We start from the raw sequence: 19926 nt of genomic DNA, 5'->3' as shown, positions 1-19926 counted from the left end.
ACTATTATAAATATTTTACTTTAATTTAAAATTATTTCCAGTGGGGTTTGATTTCAAGTCCCTAGCTCCCCTGAAGTAGGCTTGGGGTGCCCTGCCACTCACCAAATTCCATGTGCACTTCACCTATAATCATTCACAAACACTCTTGGCCCCAGAGCCCGTGTCATTCACCACAAAAAGCAATAACATCTTCTTCTAGGGGACAGTTCCTTCTAGGCCACAGTTCCTTCTAGGCCACAGCTCCTTCTAGGCCACAGCTCATTCTAGGCTACAGCTCCTTCTGGGCCACAGCTCTTTCTAGGCCACACCTCCTTCTGGCCACAGCTCCTTCTAGGCCAGAGCCTAGAAGGAGCTGCTGTCTAGAATTAGCTGTGGCCTAGAAGGCGCTGAGCCTAGAAGGAGCTCTGGCATAGAATGAGCTGTGGCCTAGAAGGAGCTGTGGCCTAGAATGAGCGGTGGCCTAGAATGAGCGGTGGCCTAGAAGGAGCAGTGGCCTAGAATGAGCAGTGGCCTAGAAAGAGCTGTGGCCTAGAAGGTGCTAAACCTAAAAGGCGCTAAACCTAGAAGGAGCTGTGGCTTAGAATGAGCTGTGGCCTAGAAGGCGTTAAACCTAGAAGGAGCTGTGGCCTAGAAGGAGGTGTGGCCTAGAAGGAGCTGTGGCCTAGAATGAGCTGTAGCCCAGAATGAGCTGTGGCCTAGAAGGCGCTAAACCTAGAAGGCGCTGTGGCCTAGAATGAGCCGTGGCCTCGAATGAGTTGTGGCCTAGAAAGAGCTGTGGCCTGGAAGGAGCTGTGGCCTAGAATGAGCTGAGGCCCAGGAGGAGCTGTGGCCTCAAGGGAGATGTGTCCCAGAATGAGCTGTGATCTAGATGAAACAGTGGACTGGAAGTATATGTGGCCTAGAAGGAGCTGAGCCTAGAATTAGCTGTGGCCTAGAATGAGCTGTGGCCTAGAAGGAGCTGTGGCCTAGAATGAGCTGTGGCATGGAAGGAGCTTTGGCCTCAAAGGAGATGTGTCCTAGAAGGAGCTGTGATCTAGAAGAAGCTGTGGACTAGGAGGAGCTGAGCCTAGAAGGAGCTGTGGCCTAGAATGAGCTGTAGTCTAGAAGGAGCTGTAGCCTAGAAGGAGCTGTGCCCTAGAAGGAGCTGTGGCCTAGATAAAGCTGTGGCCTGGAGGTAGCTGTGGCCTAGAAGGATCTGTGGCCTAGAATGAACTGTGGCCTAGAATGAGCTGTGTCCCAGAAGGAGCTGTAGCCTAGAATAAGCTTTGCCCTAGAATGAGCTGTGTCCTAGAAGGAGCTGTGGCCTAGGAGGAGCTGTGGCATAGAGGGAGATGTGGCATCAAAGGAGCTGTGGCCTAGAAGGAGCTGTGGCTTCGAAAGGGCTGTGGTCTCACACACACAGTGTCGCCAACTTTGGAACTGGAGAACCAGCCTCAAATCCCGGTGTTCGCTCAACATCCTGTGATTCTGGGCAGCGCACTTAACCTTCCTTTATCATAAAAAATAAAAATAAAAAAGACTGTTAAATGCAGGGCTTTAAGTGGGCCGGGTCTCACCGGGTCCCTGCAGTCCGGGAAAAAATGAACCATCTGTGTCAGGGCACAAAACAGAGCCCGATAGAGACCCGTTTGAGACAGCAGGCACATCATGTGCGCGTGCTCACACTGCTCACTTCTCACTAGTGGAGAAGTTACGGCATGACGTCATGCCAGGGGAGCGTTGTAGGGGAAGGGACATCCTTGAAAGAGAGTCATTTTCTCTCTGGATTTCCCTTCTTTTTTTTGAAACGCAGGAGCAGGAACATTGTTGTGATGTCACCAGGGCTGTAAGTGGAAGCGTTTTCAATATTATATACAACAAGCCATAGCTGCCGCTTATTTATCTTAAGCAACTAACAACCATTGACAAAGCCAATAGTCCTGACTTGTTGTCAAGCCCTGACTGGCCATCGTTTTCCCGGTGGACCGCCATGGTGGGGCTGGTTTTGGGTCCCTGGGGGCCGTTTTTGATGCCAGGGGCCAGAAATTTCGGCCTCCTGTAACAAAATCGTCCAAAACAGGCCCTAACAATGCTCACCTGGCATGACCTCAAGCCGTAACTTCTCTGCTGGTGAGAAGTGAGCAGTGTGAGCACCTGCACATCGATGTGCCTGCTGTCACTTCAGTCCGGGGAAAAAAACGGACCACCTGTGCCAGGGCACAAAGCAGAGCCCGATAGAAACCCGTTTCGAGGCCCCCTTTCAAAATGTGCCAGTGCTCAGACCCGTTGAGACCCGGCCCACTTAAAGGCCTAGACATATGAATGCGCAGCCGTGTATGTGACCTCACGCAGAGGCGACGGACCTTGCGTGGCGCAGTATAGCTCCGCGCAATAAGTGTGGAATGTGAAGTAAGAGTGGAAATGGAACCAGTGCTCTTTGACCTTGTGACATCACAGAAATGGCATCACTTGACCTTTGACGTCCATTAAAGGCCATTGTGCCATTTCAATAGATCCTTGATTGAACGCCTGAGGCTTCAGGGCGACAGTGAGCTGTGATTGACAGCACCTACAGCAGTCGTTAGTGACAGGAGCAGAGCCTGGAGGCATGCCTACTACTGACAGTGAGCTGTGACTGACAGCACCTCCAGCAGTCGTTAGTGAAAGGAGCAGAGCCTGTAGGCATGCCTACTACTGACAGTGAGCTGTGACTGACAGCACCTCCAGCAGTCGTTAGTGAAAGGAGCAGAGCCTGTAGGCATGCCTACTACTGACAGTGAGCTGTGACTGACAGCACCTCCAGCAGTCGTTAGTGAAAGGAGCAGAGCCTGTAGGCATGCCTACTACTGACAGTGAGCTGTGATTGACAGCATCTCCAGCAGTCGTTAGTGAAAGGAGCAGAGCCTGTAGGCATGCCTACTACTGACAGTGAGCTGTGACTGACAGCACCTACAGCAGTCGTTAGTGAAAGGAGCAGAGCCTGTAGGCATGTCTACTACTGACAGTGAGCTGTGACTGACAGCACCTACAGCAGTCGTTAGCGAAAGGAGCAGAGCCTGGAGGCATGCCTACTACTGACAGTGAGCTGTGACTGACAGCACCTACAGCAGTCGTTAGCGAAAGGAGCTGAGCCTGTAGGCATGCCTACTACTGACAGTGAGCTGTGACTGACAGCACCTACAGCAGTCGTTAGTGAAAGGAGCAGAGCCTGGACGCATGCCTACTACTGACAGTGAGCTGTGACTGACAGCACCTACAGCAGTCGTTAGTGAAAGGAGCAGAGCCTGGACGCATGCCTACTACTGACAGTGAGCTGTGACTGACAGCACCTACAGCAGTCGTTAGTGAAAGGAGCAGAGCCTGGACGCATGCCTACTACTGACAGTGAGCTGTGACTGACAGCACCTCCAGCAGTCGTTAGTGAAAGGAGCAGAGCCTGGACGCATGCCTACTACTGACAGTGAGCTGTGACTGACAGCACCTCCAGCAATCGTTAGCGAAAGGAGCAGAGCCTGGAGGCATGCCTACTACTGACAGTGAGCTGTGACTGACAGCACCTCCAGCAGTCGTTAGTGAAAGGAGCAGAGCCTGGACGCATGCCTACTACTGACAGTGAGCTGTGACTGACAGCACCTCCAGCAATCGTTAGCGAAAGGAGCAGAGCCTGGAGGCATGCCTACTACTGACAGTGAGCTGTGACTGACAGCACCTCCAGCAGTCGTTAGTGAAAGGAGCAGAGCCTGGACGCATGCCTACTACTGACAGTGAGCTGTGACTGACAGCACCTCCAGCAATCGTTAGCGAAAGGAGCAGAGCCTGGAGGCATGCCTCGGGTCTCCTGGGCCCCAGGCTGGTTAGGAGCACGGACATTGAAACGGGGCCCCATCGGGCCCTATAGTCACGGCCTTGACCTCACAGGAAAAAGCACGGATCGATTCTGAACAATGAATGTAAATAATGGTAAGGAGCTTCAAGTCAGCGATTGGGTGTCGGACGAGCTCTCTGATTCGCTGTTGTAGCCACAAGAATACTTGAAAAGTACCAAGCCCCTCCTCCTGCCCAGTCGCAGGTACCAAGCCGCAGAATGGGTGTTGTAGGGGATACTCAGCTGTTCGGAAGGGGTGTGTTTAGACGTCCCTTCCAAATAAGAACCCATCATGATACGGCTCAACGCTTTATGACCAAAATGTTATCAACTCCCAACATGGGGTGGTACCCCATTTGCAAAATGTAAGGGGTCACCTTTACCTGTGTGTTCAGGGGATAATCTCAAAAAACTTTGAAGTAATTTCAAACTTTTTTAAAAAACGTTGTCCCATTTCTATTGAAAAGACATTAAAAAAGAAAAGCAACCCTGACACCCAGCGCGCCACATACATGTGATGCCCGTCAATCCTAGAGAGTCGCCATTGGCCACCAACCTCATGTATATGATGAGATGGGTCGGATTGCAACCCACTACAACTTGGAATTTTGTGAACCGAGCTGTATATACTTAGATAGTTCAGTTCACAAAATTCTCCACTTCTTGTAAAAATGCTGGTTGCAAATTCCGATCAAAACTCTCTGACGAGATATTCGTAATGTCGCCCTTTCTTTCTCATACATGTGAGTCGCCTGTGGGTGAGCTCAGGGAGGCGATAGGCGCCCATGACTGGCGTGACTGAGACCTCCCAAGGGGTGGCGGATTGCAGGGCACATTTCTCATAATGCCTGCCACGCGGCCATAAGAGATGTTCCGACTATAATGCTCATTCAATCCTTGGCCGCTTTGCAAACTGCATATAGCAATGATCATACATGTGATAATTGTCATTCGATGTAGAGTGCCTGAAGGAGGGTCACAGTTGTTGATATTAACCCTAGCAGTAGTGTGTGTGTTTGTGTGTGTGTGTGTGCAAGTTTGTGTGCGTGTGTTTGTGTGTGTGCATGTGTGTGGTGTTTGTGTGTGCGTGTTTGTGTGTGTGTTCACGTGCGTGTTTGTGTATGTGGGTGGTTGTGTGTGCGTTTATGTGTATGTGTGTGTGTGTGTGTGTAGTTGTGTGTGTATGTGTGTGTGTGTGCGCAACTGTGTGTTTGTGTGTGTTTTAGTGTGGGTGCGTGTGTTTGTGTGTGTGTTTTTTTGTGTGTTTGTGGGTGTGTATTTTTCTGTGTGTGTTTGTGTAGGAGTGCACACATGCCTGCTCAGGGAGGCTCAGCGTTGTGAAGTGTGAGGACCCCTGCCTGACTGCCTCATATGTACTCGGAGCCCACGTCCGCGCGCTGGAAGGGAACGGACAACTCTCCCGCGCAGAGGCCGCTAAACCCGCGCCGCTGCCACTCAAGCGCCAAGCAGGCACACTCGGCGCTCTGATGGATGGCGCCGAGGCAGGCGCAGGAAGTGACACGTTCACTTAATCTTCGGGCAGCCTCGTCTCAGCGATGGCATCTGAGAGGCCCGGATCCTTCACGCAAGATTTACGAGCTGGGCGCTGCTCCCTCGGCTGAGACCGTTTATGCTCTTCTGTCTCGCAGGGTGGAGATGTTTGTCGTCGGTGCGCGGTTCATGCCATGGTAGACGGCACCAGGACCGGTGACGTCAGAGCTGCGGAGTCACCCCCTTCTGCAAGTTGGAAATATTCCATTTACTGACTCCGGTGAACAAAGTTACAACATTTATGGAAGCAGCACCTGTGGTGGCCGTTCTTTCCCATGGATTTGATCTTTTGTAGATTTTCTTTGCCACTCTGACTTTTATGGTTTTTTGCATAAGCCGAATAAAGTTGTTGTTGTTGATTCCAGTAACAACATACATATATATATTTTTTCATCCAGTTAGTCATGAGTAAGATCTGTGCTCTTGGAAAGCACCTGGGAAGGTGTGGCACCTTATCCCAGAATGCTTTGGGAATCAAATTCTGTCTGGAAAGATGAAGACGGGGCGGGACCGACCCTCTCATGACACAATGACAACAAAGCAAAGTTCAGCTTGTTGTAAGTGTGATGGCGAACTCATGGCTGTAGACAGCCCCCGTGGTTTTTATGCTTCGGAAACATTCCCCTCCAACAGCAACAACAACAAGGTGATGGGTGGAATGCTTGAATTAATCTCACCCACTGGCCCTCCTTCGGGGCGTATTCCATTCCATCGTTTTTTGCCTTTTGAGGTACTCTAGACCAGTGATACTCAAAGTATAGCCTGGGGCCGCATGCGGCCCACCTGACCTTTGCATGCGCCACCCTGGGCCGCATGCGGCCCACCTGACCTTTGCATGCGCCACCCTGGGCAGCGGCACAGGGCTGCTGCTTATTCGCCTCAGCGCTAAAATGGAAAAAAAAGTTACATATACAGAAAACACTTATATAAAGGTTAATTGCAGTTAGAGAAAGGAAGTAACCAGGCCCTTAACTCTAGGAACACCTCCATTTTTAAAGACAGCCACTAGATATACAGGCTTTGCTTCCCCTACTCCCACTTTACACCTCCGCTGGCATCAGTGCGGCCCTCGTTCACACCATAGACCAAACTTTGTGCCCCCGGGAAATTGTGAGTACCCCTGCTCTAGACAAAGGTCCGCATTAAGCAAATCAGTATATTTCACAACACAAAATTGAAGTGGGCAGTCAAAGCTTGTGATCTTGTGCAGAAGAAGAAACAGGAAAAAGGGTGCTTCATCTGAGAGCATGAAGGGGGGTAAAAGTCAAGATCTGGCAGGGGTGGGTTCCGTTCACCAGGGCCAGCTGGTGCAGCCACAGTAGGCGTTGACCTGGTGAGGGGGGTTGGTGCGCTCTCTGTTTAGCAATAACTTAGGGTTTAAAACACCTTCAGCAGAGTTCCTTGTGAGTCCAGTTTAAGCAGCATTCAAAGTGTCAACAGAACTCTTGTGAATCATGTTCCTGCTGGAGAGAGACATGAAGTTTTGTCTAGGGGCAGTTTTCACTCACCATGAAGTAGCACCAAGGGTTAATATGCCTGCTGCAAAGAAGGGGTGCTGTGCAGACCACAGATCTGTATTTTGTATGAATGGGTGAGTGTATTACTACTTTTGTCCCAGAGATCCTTGTGTTACCTCAGTTCATAAGATAGAACTCTAATATAGAACAGTGACTGTGACGAACTGTCTTCGAAGCGCTGCCTGCAATCGGCATAAACTAGGTGAGGACGTTATGGTTTATCCCCAGTATTTTGTTATCTATTCCTAATGTTGCTGTAAAGTGTTTGTTTATGTTGATGTACATTCGTATTAGTAAAGTCAGCCTTTACCAGTGCTTTAAAATAAATGAAATGTGTGTGAGAGAGGGGCTGTGGAGCGATGACAGGCATTTTTGCTCGGTGGTAGTGAGGGAATCTGAGGAGATGGTCACAGTGAGGGGGCACCAACAATGATTGTTCAGCTTCTTGTGGAATTCAAGAAGTGAGTAGGGGGCTCGTATGTGTAACAGCCGGTCATTCCAAGCTTTAGGACCAATTGAAAGGCTCGACCACCGGATCTGGTTTTCCGTATGCGTGGAATGTGTGCAAGTAGGAGTCCGGAGGAGCAGAGGTGTCTGGAATGTTTGTGAAAGCAGATGTGATTGTTGAGGTGTGCTGGGCCAGTGTCATGTAGTGCCTTGAAAGTGTGGGTGAGCAGTTCAAATGCAACCCGTAACTAGATTTGTATCTTGCATGCAGGTGTATAGCCAAGAATTCCCTCAGGATAGAGCCAACCCTATTACCTGATGTGGGAGAGCGAAGGCCCCCTTCTTGGTCTCAAGATGGACACCCCACGAGGGAGGTCAGACCACTGCGTGCTGGAGTTTCTGCGTGCAGGGACATCAGCGTCTCGCGTCAGCATGGAAGTCTTTTTCTCCTCTGGTTTGTCCAGTGAAGATGTAGTGCTTATATAACCAAAAGGTACCCTCAGGGGTTCTACCTAGAAGTGTACTATGGGCATGTTGGGCAAGGATGACAATAGAGGTGACCCTTATACAGAGTTATTATGCAGAAGATAGTAATCCTGCTGTGACACTGAGAATCCTCATGCATAATACATGAGGCTAGTTTTCAGAGAAAACCACATGACTGTCATGTAGCACCTAACTAGGTAAGAGGTCAGCGCCAGACGGATGTAGGTAAAAGGTTGTGTAACTACCTAGCCCTATATTGGGGTACACTGAGGTTCATAACAGTTTACTTGCGGCGAGACACAAGGTGTAATGCTTCATAAATTTTGATACACAAGCGCACCGATTCAAGCTCATCTGTGCAACGCCAGAACACTTTTTCTATATTTTTCAGCATACTCTCACTTCAATTGGATTCTGAAGTGTTTTTTTAAACTCCTGGAGAGTTTAAAAGTGTTATTTTTACAAGACACAGTGTATTTATCTATTTCCTTTGAGGTTTAATTCACAAGAGTGAGTCCTTGCTAGTGTCATTATGCAGAATGTAACACCTCTTCCATCTTTTTTGATGAGTCAAGGTGAACATCCTTGAAAATGGATAAAGTGGAAACATGTATTAGCTCCCTATGAGGGAGTAAGCCGGCTGCGCATCCTTGAGTGCTGAAAGCAAAGCATCGCTACGTTTGCATTGTTTAGGACCAGAGGGATGGGAGGTCTTTGAGCATTTACCTCACCAGCTGATGAATGTCGAGATCTGAATGAGTATGAAATCACATTGAGAAACTTAGATTTACACTATTTACCAAAAAAGCAAAGGAGTCCTTAATGCAAAAGGAGAATCCATCTCTAACTGAAGTGGTTACTGTGGCCAAAGCAAGTGAGCACAGTCGTGCATGTGGTAATGAGGTAAAAAGAGTGTGTGAAAGCAATGGAAAGGAAAATTAAGTTGATTTGGTTAATTCACAAAAGGATAGTAAAGAAACTATAGGGAATCAGAAGGTCTGGAAGTAGGCTGAAAAAAGATGGAAAGAAAAGTTAAGGCTGTTGTTTTAGGTGCAGAGAGTTTGGTCATTTTGCGAATTATAAGGACTGTAGTGGATGGAAGGCTGCATGCAAGATCTTTGGAAGGAAAGGACATGTTGCAAAGTGCTATAAAACTACTAACATGGCAAAAAAAAGAATTCAGGACACTACGTGTGATGAGGATTTGTTGTGTGATGAAATTATCTTACAGGTGAAGGAAGGGGCAGGTAGTCCCATGGTAGTTGTGCGAAGCAGAGGTGTGCCAGTCCACATGCTATTTGATTCAGTGGCAAAAAGAATGTTGATTTCCAGGGAAGTGTGTGAGCAAGGTTAGGTATTTTATGTGAAACTATACCAGCCAGACATCTGTCCAAAAGTTGTGTGGGTGAACCCATCAAGTTGTTGGGTTATTTCAATGGGTCGATTCATTTCAAAGATAGATTTACGTTAGGGAAAGTATATGTCTCAATGAGAGGTTATGCCCTCATTATTTGGTTTCACCAAACAGATTTAATGATTTATCTTGACCTGAATGAGAGTCCATCTGTTAGATGGAAACATGTTTAACATGTTAACAAAATAGGCAGTATTAGACCAAACTCTAAGCAATAATTTGCTGAAGATTTTCAAAGGGAGCTAGGATGCTTGAAAAGTTACATTCATAAGATCAAGGTAAAAAAGGGTGCAACACTTGTGGTGAGCAAGGTCAGAGGTGTACCCATAATGGTTAAAGACAAGATGAGGATTGAATTGGAAAAACTAAAGGAAAGTGGCAAAATCGAAGAGGTTCAGGTGAATGAATGGCTTGCCTCTGTGGTCATTGTGAAGAAGACAAATGTTGATGTTACATTCTGTGTAGACCTGTGTGAATTGAATACAAGCATAGTGGTAGATAACTATCCTCTACCAAACATCACTGGACTACTGTCCATGTTAAAAGGGGCAAAGTGTTTTTCATCCATTGATCTCACCTCAGCATACCATCAAGCGAGTTTACACCAGGACTCTCAAGATTTGACGGCTATTCTCACGTTTTCTGGTATCTTTAAATTCCTGAGGATGCCTGTTCGTCTCATTTCAGCAGCATCAGCATTTCAACGAGTGATAAAAAGGGTGCTGAAGGGAGCGTATGGAGTCAAAATATATCAGGATGATTTACTTGTATATGGAGTGAATGTGGACAAACACAACCAATGAAAGCGTGAGGTGCTCCAGAGACTGAGAGAATACAGGTTGATTTTAAAAGCCAATAAGTGTAGATTTACTCTGGATGAAATTAACTAGCTGTGAAATAAAGTCACACCTTCTAGTATTGTGGCTAAAAGTGACTTGGTTGACACAATTGGTAAGTTAGCTTGCCCGAAGTCCAAAGAAGTTGTCAAATTCATGGGCATGACAGAATATTATAGAATATTTGTCATAAATTTAGCCCAAAAAAACAAAAACATGAGGCTACTTTTAAAAAAGGGTGTTGTATTTCAATGGAATGCTGATTGTGAGTCAGAATTTATGGCAATGAAGTTGTGTCTTAGGAGGGCCTCCTGCTTGCATAGTTTTGAGCCAAGTCATAAGTCCACCATAATGTTAGAGGCAAGTGCGGAAAGTCTGGGAGCAATTCTACTACAAAAATCTCAATGGACTGGAATGGACTATCTTGATTATTTCAAGGGGGTTGAATGGAGTAGAGTTAAACTACTCTGTCATAGAGAAGGAAGCACCAGCTGGGCTTTGGGCAGTGTGGAAATTAAGAAAATGCATTTGGGCTGGCAGGTTTCAAATAAAAACTGCCCACAAACCCCTGAAGGAAATATTTAAGTAAAAGGGCTGCATGCCATCTCAAGGAGGATGAGACGACGGATGGTAGCATTGCAGAGTTTCCATTTTAGTTGACCTATGCTCCTGGTACAAAAAACAATTTAGCAGACTGCTGCTCTCATCTGTGGACACAAATGGGAATGTTGGAGTGGAAGGCATGGATGGTGGGGATGATGATTTGGCAGTATGTCTGATCAAAGAGGGGACTACAAAAGAGGATGAACGGTTGGTTGAAACACACAAAGATAATGCAATGCAACAAGTTGTGAAAAGATTAAAAAATGGTTGGGGTGGACAAGATAAAGAACAAGACCAATTGTGTGAATTTTGGAGGGTCAAGGATGAATCAGCTGTTCAAGGTGAACTGATAGTGAGGAGAACCAGGTTAATCCCACCAACATCTTTGAGCAAAGATTTAGTCTCTCTTGCAGATCATAGTCATCCTGGAATTTCTAAAACAAAAGAACGCCTCAGACAAATGTACTGGTGGCCCAAGATGGACTTTGAAGTTGAGAGATCTGTTAGTGAGTGTATGGAATGTGAAAATGCTGACAAGACTCTCAAAGTTAGAGTGCAGCCAATGGGTTAGAGGAAAATACCAAAAGAACCATGGGAGGATGTGGCCATGGGCTTCTTGGGTCCTATTAGGATCACAAGTTTTGAAAAGTATGTTGTTGACTGGCATGTACTCAAGGTGGTCAGAGGTGGGAATCACTAGTTCAGTGGAAACAGGTGATGTGATCAATTTTCTTGAACACATTTTCGAAAGAGAGGGTTTTCCCTTCACCATTTTGACAGACAACTGAGTACAGTTTGTGTCCCGGGAGATGGAGAGGTTTCTTGTGGACAGGGGAATCAAACCTAAGAAATCTTCACTGTACCATCCTGAAACAAATGTCATGGTGGAGAGTCTCAACAAGATGTTGAAAGAAACTATACAGAGAGCTTTGGTGAGCAATTTGTGTTGGAAGAAGAAACTTCTGTGTAAAGTGAAAAATCACAGAATGACACCTGACACGACAATAGGGATAACAACTTTTGAAATATTTTTCAAGAGAAGAGCCAACATGTTGATTTGTCCTTCATGTGTTAATGGTAAAACAGGAAATGGTAAAAGTGTGAAATAGGCCTGGGCAGAGTTCGCGGAGCTTCACTACTCAGAATTCCGTGAAGTGACGAAAAAACTCTGCAGTGCTAGGTGGAGTTCCGCAAGCGGAAGAGTGCATTACGTCGCCCTAATTTTTAGCGCTGGGTGTTTGTCCCGTGCTGTAAAAAATCAGCGCAAATGGCACCACGCACAGTGCAAGAGAGCGCTGCTTTTTTCTGTCACGCAAGTAGATGTTCTACCCAAGCAGCAGCTTCCTCAATGCAAATGGAAGGTTTCTCAATGTGAGCGGTAGCGACCATCCACAACTGCCCACATTGAGAAATCCTGCTGGGAGGTGATCTGGAGTAAAATTTTCCTCGCTTAAGCTCATCAACTTAACGTTGGCGAGCAAGGAAAAACTCTGCTCTGCTGAGTTTTTCAGAACTCTGCGTTCTATGCAGAGCGCGGAGTGGGAGAAACTCTACAAACTCCACGAGTGGAGCGAAATTTCACACCTAAGCCTAGTTTAGAACATATTAAAGAAAAAAAAGTGAGAGAACTAGAGAACATGTCTGAAAGGAAGGCTAGATTTGACAGTTGCAAGGCTGTAAAGAGAACAATGGTACAAGTCAGTGACATGGTAAAGATCAGAAATCCTGGCTTTGTACTGTCGCAGTCTCATTCCAAATTCTCTACTCCTTTGAAGGTGATTAAAGTTTCGGCACCATCAGACGAGCTCTTTGAGGAATAGCGGGGAATGGCACTCAAGCCATGAATTTTTTTTTAGCAAATTGCTGAATTGGAGAAGCATGGCACCAGCGCTCCAACAAATACTCACTGCGGAGTTTTGTTCAGATCCTCATCTTCATGTGAAAGATCATCGAAGAGGCTGGTACGCAGTAGCTAGAGCGCCCTGCCAACCTTGTGTTGTGAACGGCGCTGAATCCAACTTAAGGTAGCATTCCAGCTCATAATCCCCCCCCCCCCCCACTGTGCACTGTAGACAGAGGCCCACTTAATGCAAATCAACACTGACCAGTCTCCTCATGGGAACAGTTGAACCCGAATCTTGGTCATCTCACCCCTCCACCCCCACCCTATGGTCTACCAATTTTTCCTTTATGAAATCTGAGATTCACACTCTCATAATCTCACAGTCCCTGGTCCTCTGTATTTTGAGGGTTCATGAAAATGGTAGAAGGACACGATTCATGACATGCTGTGAGGCCATAAGCCGAAACGTGTCTGTATGGAGGCCGCCATGTAAGGTGAAATGTGGAATAATCTAAGGAGTGACTCACGGCTGTCACACTTTATTCTGCTCATCGTTTATGATGTCACCAGAAACCCTCAATGGCCGAATAGGACCACGTGACACGCTTACTAATTAAGTATCCTCTCTTTCTCTCCCTCTGCATGTCTCTGAACAGATAAATAAAAGTTATAATTGGGATCAGTAAACATATGTTGAAAAGAACAGTTAAAGTACAAATACAGTTTCGAATTAAAACTGAAAAACCATTGCAATTAGCTAGTTATGGTCAGCTCTGTAACCCGTAACTTGTAAAACAATCTTGTAAACGTGCCTTGCACTCAGACTCCATAAAGGCTGAACAAATGCCATGGGGGGGGGGGGGCTGCTATGACACTGCAAAGGCAGTGAATCTCGACTTCACCAAATAAATACAGCCCATGGCATTTCATATCAGTTCTGTGCAGTGTGCAGGGAACTTTGCCCTAATAATAATAGTAATTATGTATATGATTCACAGCAGCACAATTTTTAAAGCCAGGCAGGAACAGAATGTTCTCGAAAGCCGCTCCCTTGCCTCAGTGGCCATCCAAGCTCACCAAGCCCCTTGGATTAGGGTCGCACTGAATAGTAATTCTACTCAAATTACAGCTCAGCTTCAACACCCCAAATCATTGCACATTAGATTTGAAAAAAAGTCAAAGCATGTACTGTTTTATAGAGCGCGCCAGTGTCTGGGGGAAGGGCAGGGGGCTGTTCTTCAATCCAACATACCACTGGCTCACACCCCTTCTGTGTTTGTACTTTTGCTAGTTAGGAATAAAGATTTGATGTTTTAATGCAATAGGAGTAACTGACAAGGCAAGAGTTTGGTTTCAGACAGTGTTTCCTTGATGTGTGGATGGTTCACCTCAAGATAGTCTTGAATAAGGCATGGGCCAGGTTCACACAGAATATTTATAACTCTACAGCAGCTCCTACACTCCTCCTCAGAGGTGTAGATTTAGGAGTTTGGGGAATTCACTAACATTACCCCTAACATGGGTAGATTTAGTTACGGGTATGAGCAGCTGCATGGGGGCCTCCCTTGTATCTTTAGGAAAAGACTATGGGATTGGGGCAGAGAGGGTCTCCCCCTGGAAATGAGAAAGAAATCGGAGAGATGTCTGGGATTTCCTAGATAAAAAGTCTGAGATAAATTCAGGACAAGTTGTACAAATGTGAGGGCATATTAACGAGGACTGGCGATAACATTATCGCTGCTTTAGCGTCCATTTTCGGGCGAAAAGCAGCAATAATTTTATCGCAATATCATCAAGGACACGCTAGCGCGTGTATCCTTGATTTAGCGCCCGTTTCCAGCACGCCTAACTTCGCATCTCTAATGAGATGCAAAGTGGGCGTTACTGGGCGTACCCCTGACGGACTACCTTGTAAAATATCGTGAAATGTACATCACGATATTTACAAGGATGCCCACGCATGTTTGCAGACGTTAGTTTTGGGCGAAAACCGCGGTTTTCGCCAAAAACTAACGTCTGCAAAAATGCAGACCTAACTATACCTAACAATGGGGGTGGATTATGCTGATACGACCACAGGAAAGTTATCGCCGTTTTCCATGGAGCATCGCTGGAAAACCAGCTATGTTCCATGGAAAACACCGCTATCGCTGGGAAATTATCGCCATTGCGCTATGCGTTGTTAATAAAGCGATAGCATGGCGATAATTGCCAGCGATAGCCGGCAATAAAAATAATCTCGCTAAGAGCGGCCAGCGATAATTATCGCTGCCGCTTGACAATATGCCCCGTGGATTTTTGGCTGGTCAGCATCCATCTGAAAATGCACCTGACCCTCTGCCGTAAGAGAGAAGACCACTGTGGCAAGATTACACCTCATGCATGGAAGGTTCGGTAGATCCGATAGAGTCTTGTTGGCTGTTGTCGAGGACGATGGAACAGGACCAGTGGAAAAACCTCTCGGAAACACCAGCCCACTCTCTATTTGGGACAACAGTATAGCGTGGTCCATAATGTCATAGGCCGAAGAGTGACAGGGAGAACTGAGGGAGACTGAGTGGCTAATCTCTGAAGTTATCGAGAGAACCAGAAGACGCTCTCAGAAGCTCGGATCAGGTTGTGAAGTAAACAGTTTTGTTCTCCGCGTTTGTTGGATTACGCAAGCTTTGAACTAGGTCCATAGTTTGTTATTACCAGAGTGGACCCTCGCGTATATGCTCATTGCATCTTCTTGTATGCTCTCTCCTGTGCAAATATGTGTTTAGATCCAGAGTGGGGCAATTCCAGCTTATATTCCAAAGTACATCTGGATAGCTTGAAGGCACCCACTGGCTCTCTCTCATGTTTAGTTGTTTTGGTAAGCGTGACTACATCTTTAGTAGCTGGTTTCTTCAGGAGCATTGACACACATTTAAATCCACTTTTTTTTTTTTTACGGAGTTTTTATATAGCGCGAACTTGACCCGGTATCGGGTATAACAGCGCTTTACATAGCACCAGTTGCGTTACAGGAGGACACATTCAATTTTGTTAGGCACGAGTAGATAAAGTGATTTGCCCAGAATCACAGGATGTTCAGCGTCATTGCTGAGACTCGAACCCGGTTCCCCAGATTTGAGGTCGACCGCCCCTGGCCGTTAGGCCAACTCCTCTCCCCCACATGTAGGCACCCATGTGTTGTCTAGGTTCTAAGAAACACCCGCAACTCCCCCAGGAGACAGCTGGTGAGCCACAGACTAGCACAGGAAGAGCTTAGCTTTAACTACAATGTAGAACCTGTTGTGGTAAAAAAACAGCTGAACGGACACAAGAGCAGCGCGTGTCCGGCAGTGTGAAAGCGATCTGCTCCACCTTGTGCAAGCAGGTATTACTGGGACTAAAACACAAGAGAATGGAGAGATTATACATTGACCCGTGCACTGATTCAGTGCTGATGAGGGGTGTGCAATATTTGGATCATTTTCTTTTGTGTAATTATGTGAAATTTCAGCAGAATTACGTGAAATTATGCATTACTACCAGGGCACAAGTCCTAAAAAAAGAAGTGGGGGGACGCTGTCACCGGAAGTGACGTCACGACAGGAATCTCATGGGTATTCATATGCCTTTAGATTAAAAGGTGGTCTGAACCCTACCTCGCGGAGGCTGCGTTTAATCCCCCCGCAGTGAATGCAGATAGACAGACGTTCTGAATAAGCTCTGATCTCGCTCCAGAGGCCAAAGAGTGAAGTCCAGCTTTTGGGCAGGGGGGACGGCGTCCACCCGGTAAAAACCTGGTAAAATAAGTGGGGGGACGCCGTCCACCCGCGTGGTACCCCGACTCGAGCCCTGATTACTACCCGCAACTCAAGCCTCCTCACAACCACCAGCACACTGAGGATAGGAATATGGATGGCAGGTATGTCATTGGTTTGTTATAAAATAAAAATAGAACATTAAACATTGTTAAGTTCAATATCATAGTTTTAATTACTATTTTTAGGTTTTGTTAATTTTAAATGTTTTTCTGTGTCGTTTTATTCTTGAATGTTATTGAATTTTATGGTGTGATTGTATTTAAAAATATTTAGATTGACATTTTCATGAATTTTAAACATTTTATATTTTAAAATTTGTTAGTTTAAGGTTTTTCAGGTTTTAAATTTAATAAAGCAAACACAAAGAGATGATGGACGGAGCCCTGAGAATTTTCAGACACTCACCCCCAGTCACAGATCTGGGTTGAATCGATCACCATTCTTTAGCTCACTTCGCCACTCAAGTTCCAACCCAGCTATATGCAAATCAGTCTGGACCCTGTGCCTCATGGGAACAGTCTAGCCTGAACTGCCAAGCCAGGTCTTCCCTGAACCGGAAACACGTATCCTGGGAACGGTTTCTGGGTAACAGCCATCATCAGCTAGACTAGCTTGAATCTAGTGGCAGAAACCGTTCCCAGGATGCTTGTTTCCGGTTCTTCCGGTTCAGGGAAGACCTGGCTTGGCAGCAACATTGTCGTGGTGTCACCGGGTCTTTAAGTGGAAGTTTTTTCAACATTATATACAAGCCATAGTTGCTTCTTATTTATCTTTTGCAACTAACAACCATTGGCAAAGCCAATAGTCCTGACTTCTTTTAGGTATGATGTTACTTGTATCATATATCTAGATGCAATGACAAAAACAGCAAAATACAAGTCGCGCGGCGCACTATGCTAAGCACAGATTTTTAGCTTACATGTTTTAAGCCACGCCCTTACTTATATCGGCCACGCCCCTTTGAGAGACCTTCCAGTGTTTTCATCCCACTTAAAGCCCTGTGTATCTATGTCACTGAATAACCAATGTCAATTTATAGTTTAGTTAATACAAACCAGAACAGTTTACACACGTACAATATTAACGGTTCATACGGTATGTATGTAAATTGTTATGGTTTTATTGCCTAAACAATAAGCTGACATTGACACTAAATAGTCGCACAGCGCCTGAGCGCTTCGAACTAAGCCCGGCTGGAAAGAGAATAGAGCTCTTACTTTGAAGGATTCGATCAGACATAGACCCACATTGATGACGTTTTTGGGTCCCAGATTTGCCAGAGCCCAGCTCAGCTGCTACCACAGACCTTGCCCAGGAGCACTTTTAGCCCAAGGAGTTCGCAAGACCCAGGTGTCCGGCGAGAGTGCCATGCAAGGGTCATCAAAAGGGGCCTGTGTACTCCTGGCTTGCTCCATGTGACCCTTGGCACTGTATTTAGAACCCCTGGGTTCAGAGATGGCAAAGGCAGGGTCGAGAGCAGCGGGTCAACAGTGCCCCAATGGGAGCAGTGTCCACTCTCTGTACCCCACTGGGACATGATACCTCCAGACTATCCAATACATACATCCAGCAGTGCATTGCACACTGTCTAGAGCACATCATAAAGGGAAATCCATTTCAAACATTCTCGACTTGTGTCAATATTGTGAATACATGAAAAATGATGTGCTTGACTAAAACTGCCAGGTCTGTGCTTCACACAAGCGTTAGTGCTTTACAAGTGATCACAAAACACAACTAACCGAGAATAATAACGAGTCATTCAAGCCAATAATACAATTCATACACATGATCCATACGAAGTAAAACAGAGGGACTTGACGATCATTGCTCTTTAAGTCTCTCTTCGTGCGCCCTCTTGTGGTGTATTCATACAGTTCCTTCATGAGGCATAAACCCGGCTTCAGTGAGACCAATTATTATGAGATCAGAATCAATGACTTGTGGCATCACTTCCTGGGGTTGAGGGTCAAAGTTGTCACTTTCTGTGATGTTACTGGGATTAAAGGGAATGTGATGTCACTTGTGCTAACCTTGGCATTACGCGAATCGACGTCCATAGAGATTGTAGGGCCAGGATCAAGGGCGTGTTGATGTAGGTACGTCATCTCCTTGTAGGTGCTGCATAGCTTCAAAACCTGTGAGTGATCCATCCATAGGGCAATGATAGCTCGTGTACTGTGTGTGCGTATTTGAAGGTGTGCGCTGACCGGCACAGCCAGAACTGTCAGACTCATACACAAAATATCAGGGTCCACTGTGATGGGCTGAGGGGAGAGGTGGGCTGGGCAGGGAAGAGGGCGCTCTAGGTGGCACACTCATGGTCCTACCTAGAGTGCCTAAATTCACACATAAGAAGAGATTGTAGTACAAAAGCAGAACAGTTCCTACCTTCACAACATCTTCATGGGAAGATCTGCACTCCACCGACTCGGAGATGTCCACCACAGAGCCGTTCTCCTCGATGGACACTACTTTCACCGGCACGGACACTGTCCGCCCCGTTAGGATGGCTGTGTTCAGAATCTCTGCATCCTGTATTCAAAAGACCAAGAAACATCTTTAGGGTTCACCCTTAAATACCCAGGACACAGACCATGGGCATAGAACACCTCTGTGTTAACATGTTAAGTTAGGGACAGCTGCTAGCGGAGGGTCACTTGTAAACATGTTACAAACATGAACTGGAACAAAGCTTTGTTAGAAGGTGATCACTGTGAATCAATTCACATCATTCTATATAATCACTATTACAGCCAATCATAGTTCTAGAAGTGAAGGCGTGGTCAACTCCAAAGAGTGGCAGAGACTAATCTTTTCCTTTGGATAATGATTGGAGACACTCACTCACTCACTCACTCACTCACTCACTCACTCACTCACTCACTCACTCACTCACTCACTCACTCACTCACTCACTCACTCACTCACTCACTCTCCCACTTTGTATCCTGTGGCTTTCACCCAATTGATGCTCTTGTATTGTCTCCCCTCCAGCTCCTGCGCTGCTCCCCTGCTTCCCAATCTGCCTTCCCCCACCCGCCCTTCTGCCGCTCCCTTACCCCTCCCATTCATAAAGATAGATTTTTTTAATTGTTTGGAGGGCTCGACAACTGCAATTTGATACTGAGTTTCTACTTTTAAACATTCACTTTTATGTACATGAAACCTTTTTTTATTTGCTGCTCCAAGACTGGTGTCCCCCATCCTGGATCTATATGTAAACAACAAACTAGAGGTGCGTTGTGCTGTAGGCGCTTGAATGCATGGCTGTGTGTGGGAGAAGCATGCATGGTAATGTCTGTGCTCAAATACGGCACCGAGCCTTTCTTTGTCCATGCTGCACAGCATCAGCAACACATGTTTTATCCTCTTGTAAAAACAAAGAGCTGCTCATGTTTTTTATTCGTCCGACCCCCTTTTGGAAATTACAAGTATCTCCTAATCGATGGACTGGTCTTACACTGAGTTGTAGCCTATAACAGGCATTTCGCCTCATCGAATCTGGAAGATTAGCCTTGTAGGCGAGGGCGTTACACCTCTGACAAACCCTGAGGGCAGAAGAACTGCCCTGTGAGAATCCTGGTT

The 19926-nt window shown here is 46.2% G+C and overlaps 1 protein-coding gene across 1 annotated transcript in view; it reads right to left on the bottom strand.

Annotated features, from left to right (window-relative positions):
- Positions 1-19926, bottom strand: part of LOC146783165 (transmembrane protein 132C-like) — a 1355452-nt gene that overhangs the window by 268402 nt on the left and 1067124 nt on the right. The window contains exon 5 of the mRNA XM_085636355.1: positions 18730-18873. Coding sequence (XP_085492481.1) covers positions 18730-18873 — 144 coding nt within the window. The remainder of the gene's footprint in view (positions 1-18729; positions 18874-19926) is intronic.

The sequence above is a fragment of the Triturus cristatus genome, chromosome 11, assembly GCF_964204655.1.
Source record: "Triturus cristatus chromosome 11, aTriCri1.1, whole genome shotgun sequence".
NCBI classification, from domain to species: domain Eukaryota; kingdom Metazoa; phylum Chordata; class Amphibia; order Caudata; family Salamandridae; genus Triturus; species Triturus cristatus.
Note: the sequence above shows the minus strand (reverse complement) of the source record. Positions and strands in the feature narration are given on the sequence as shown.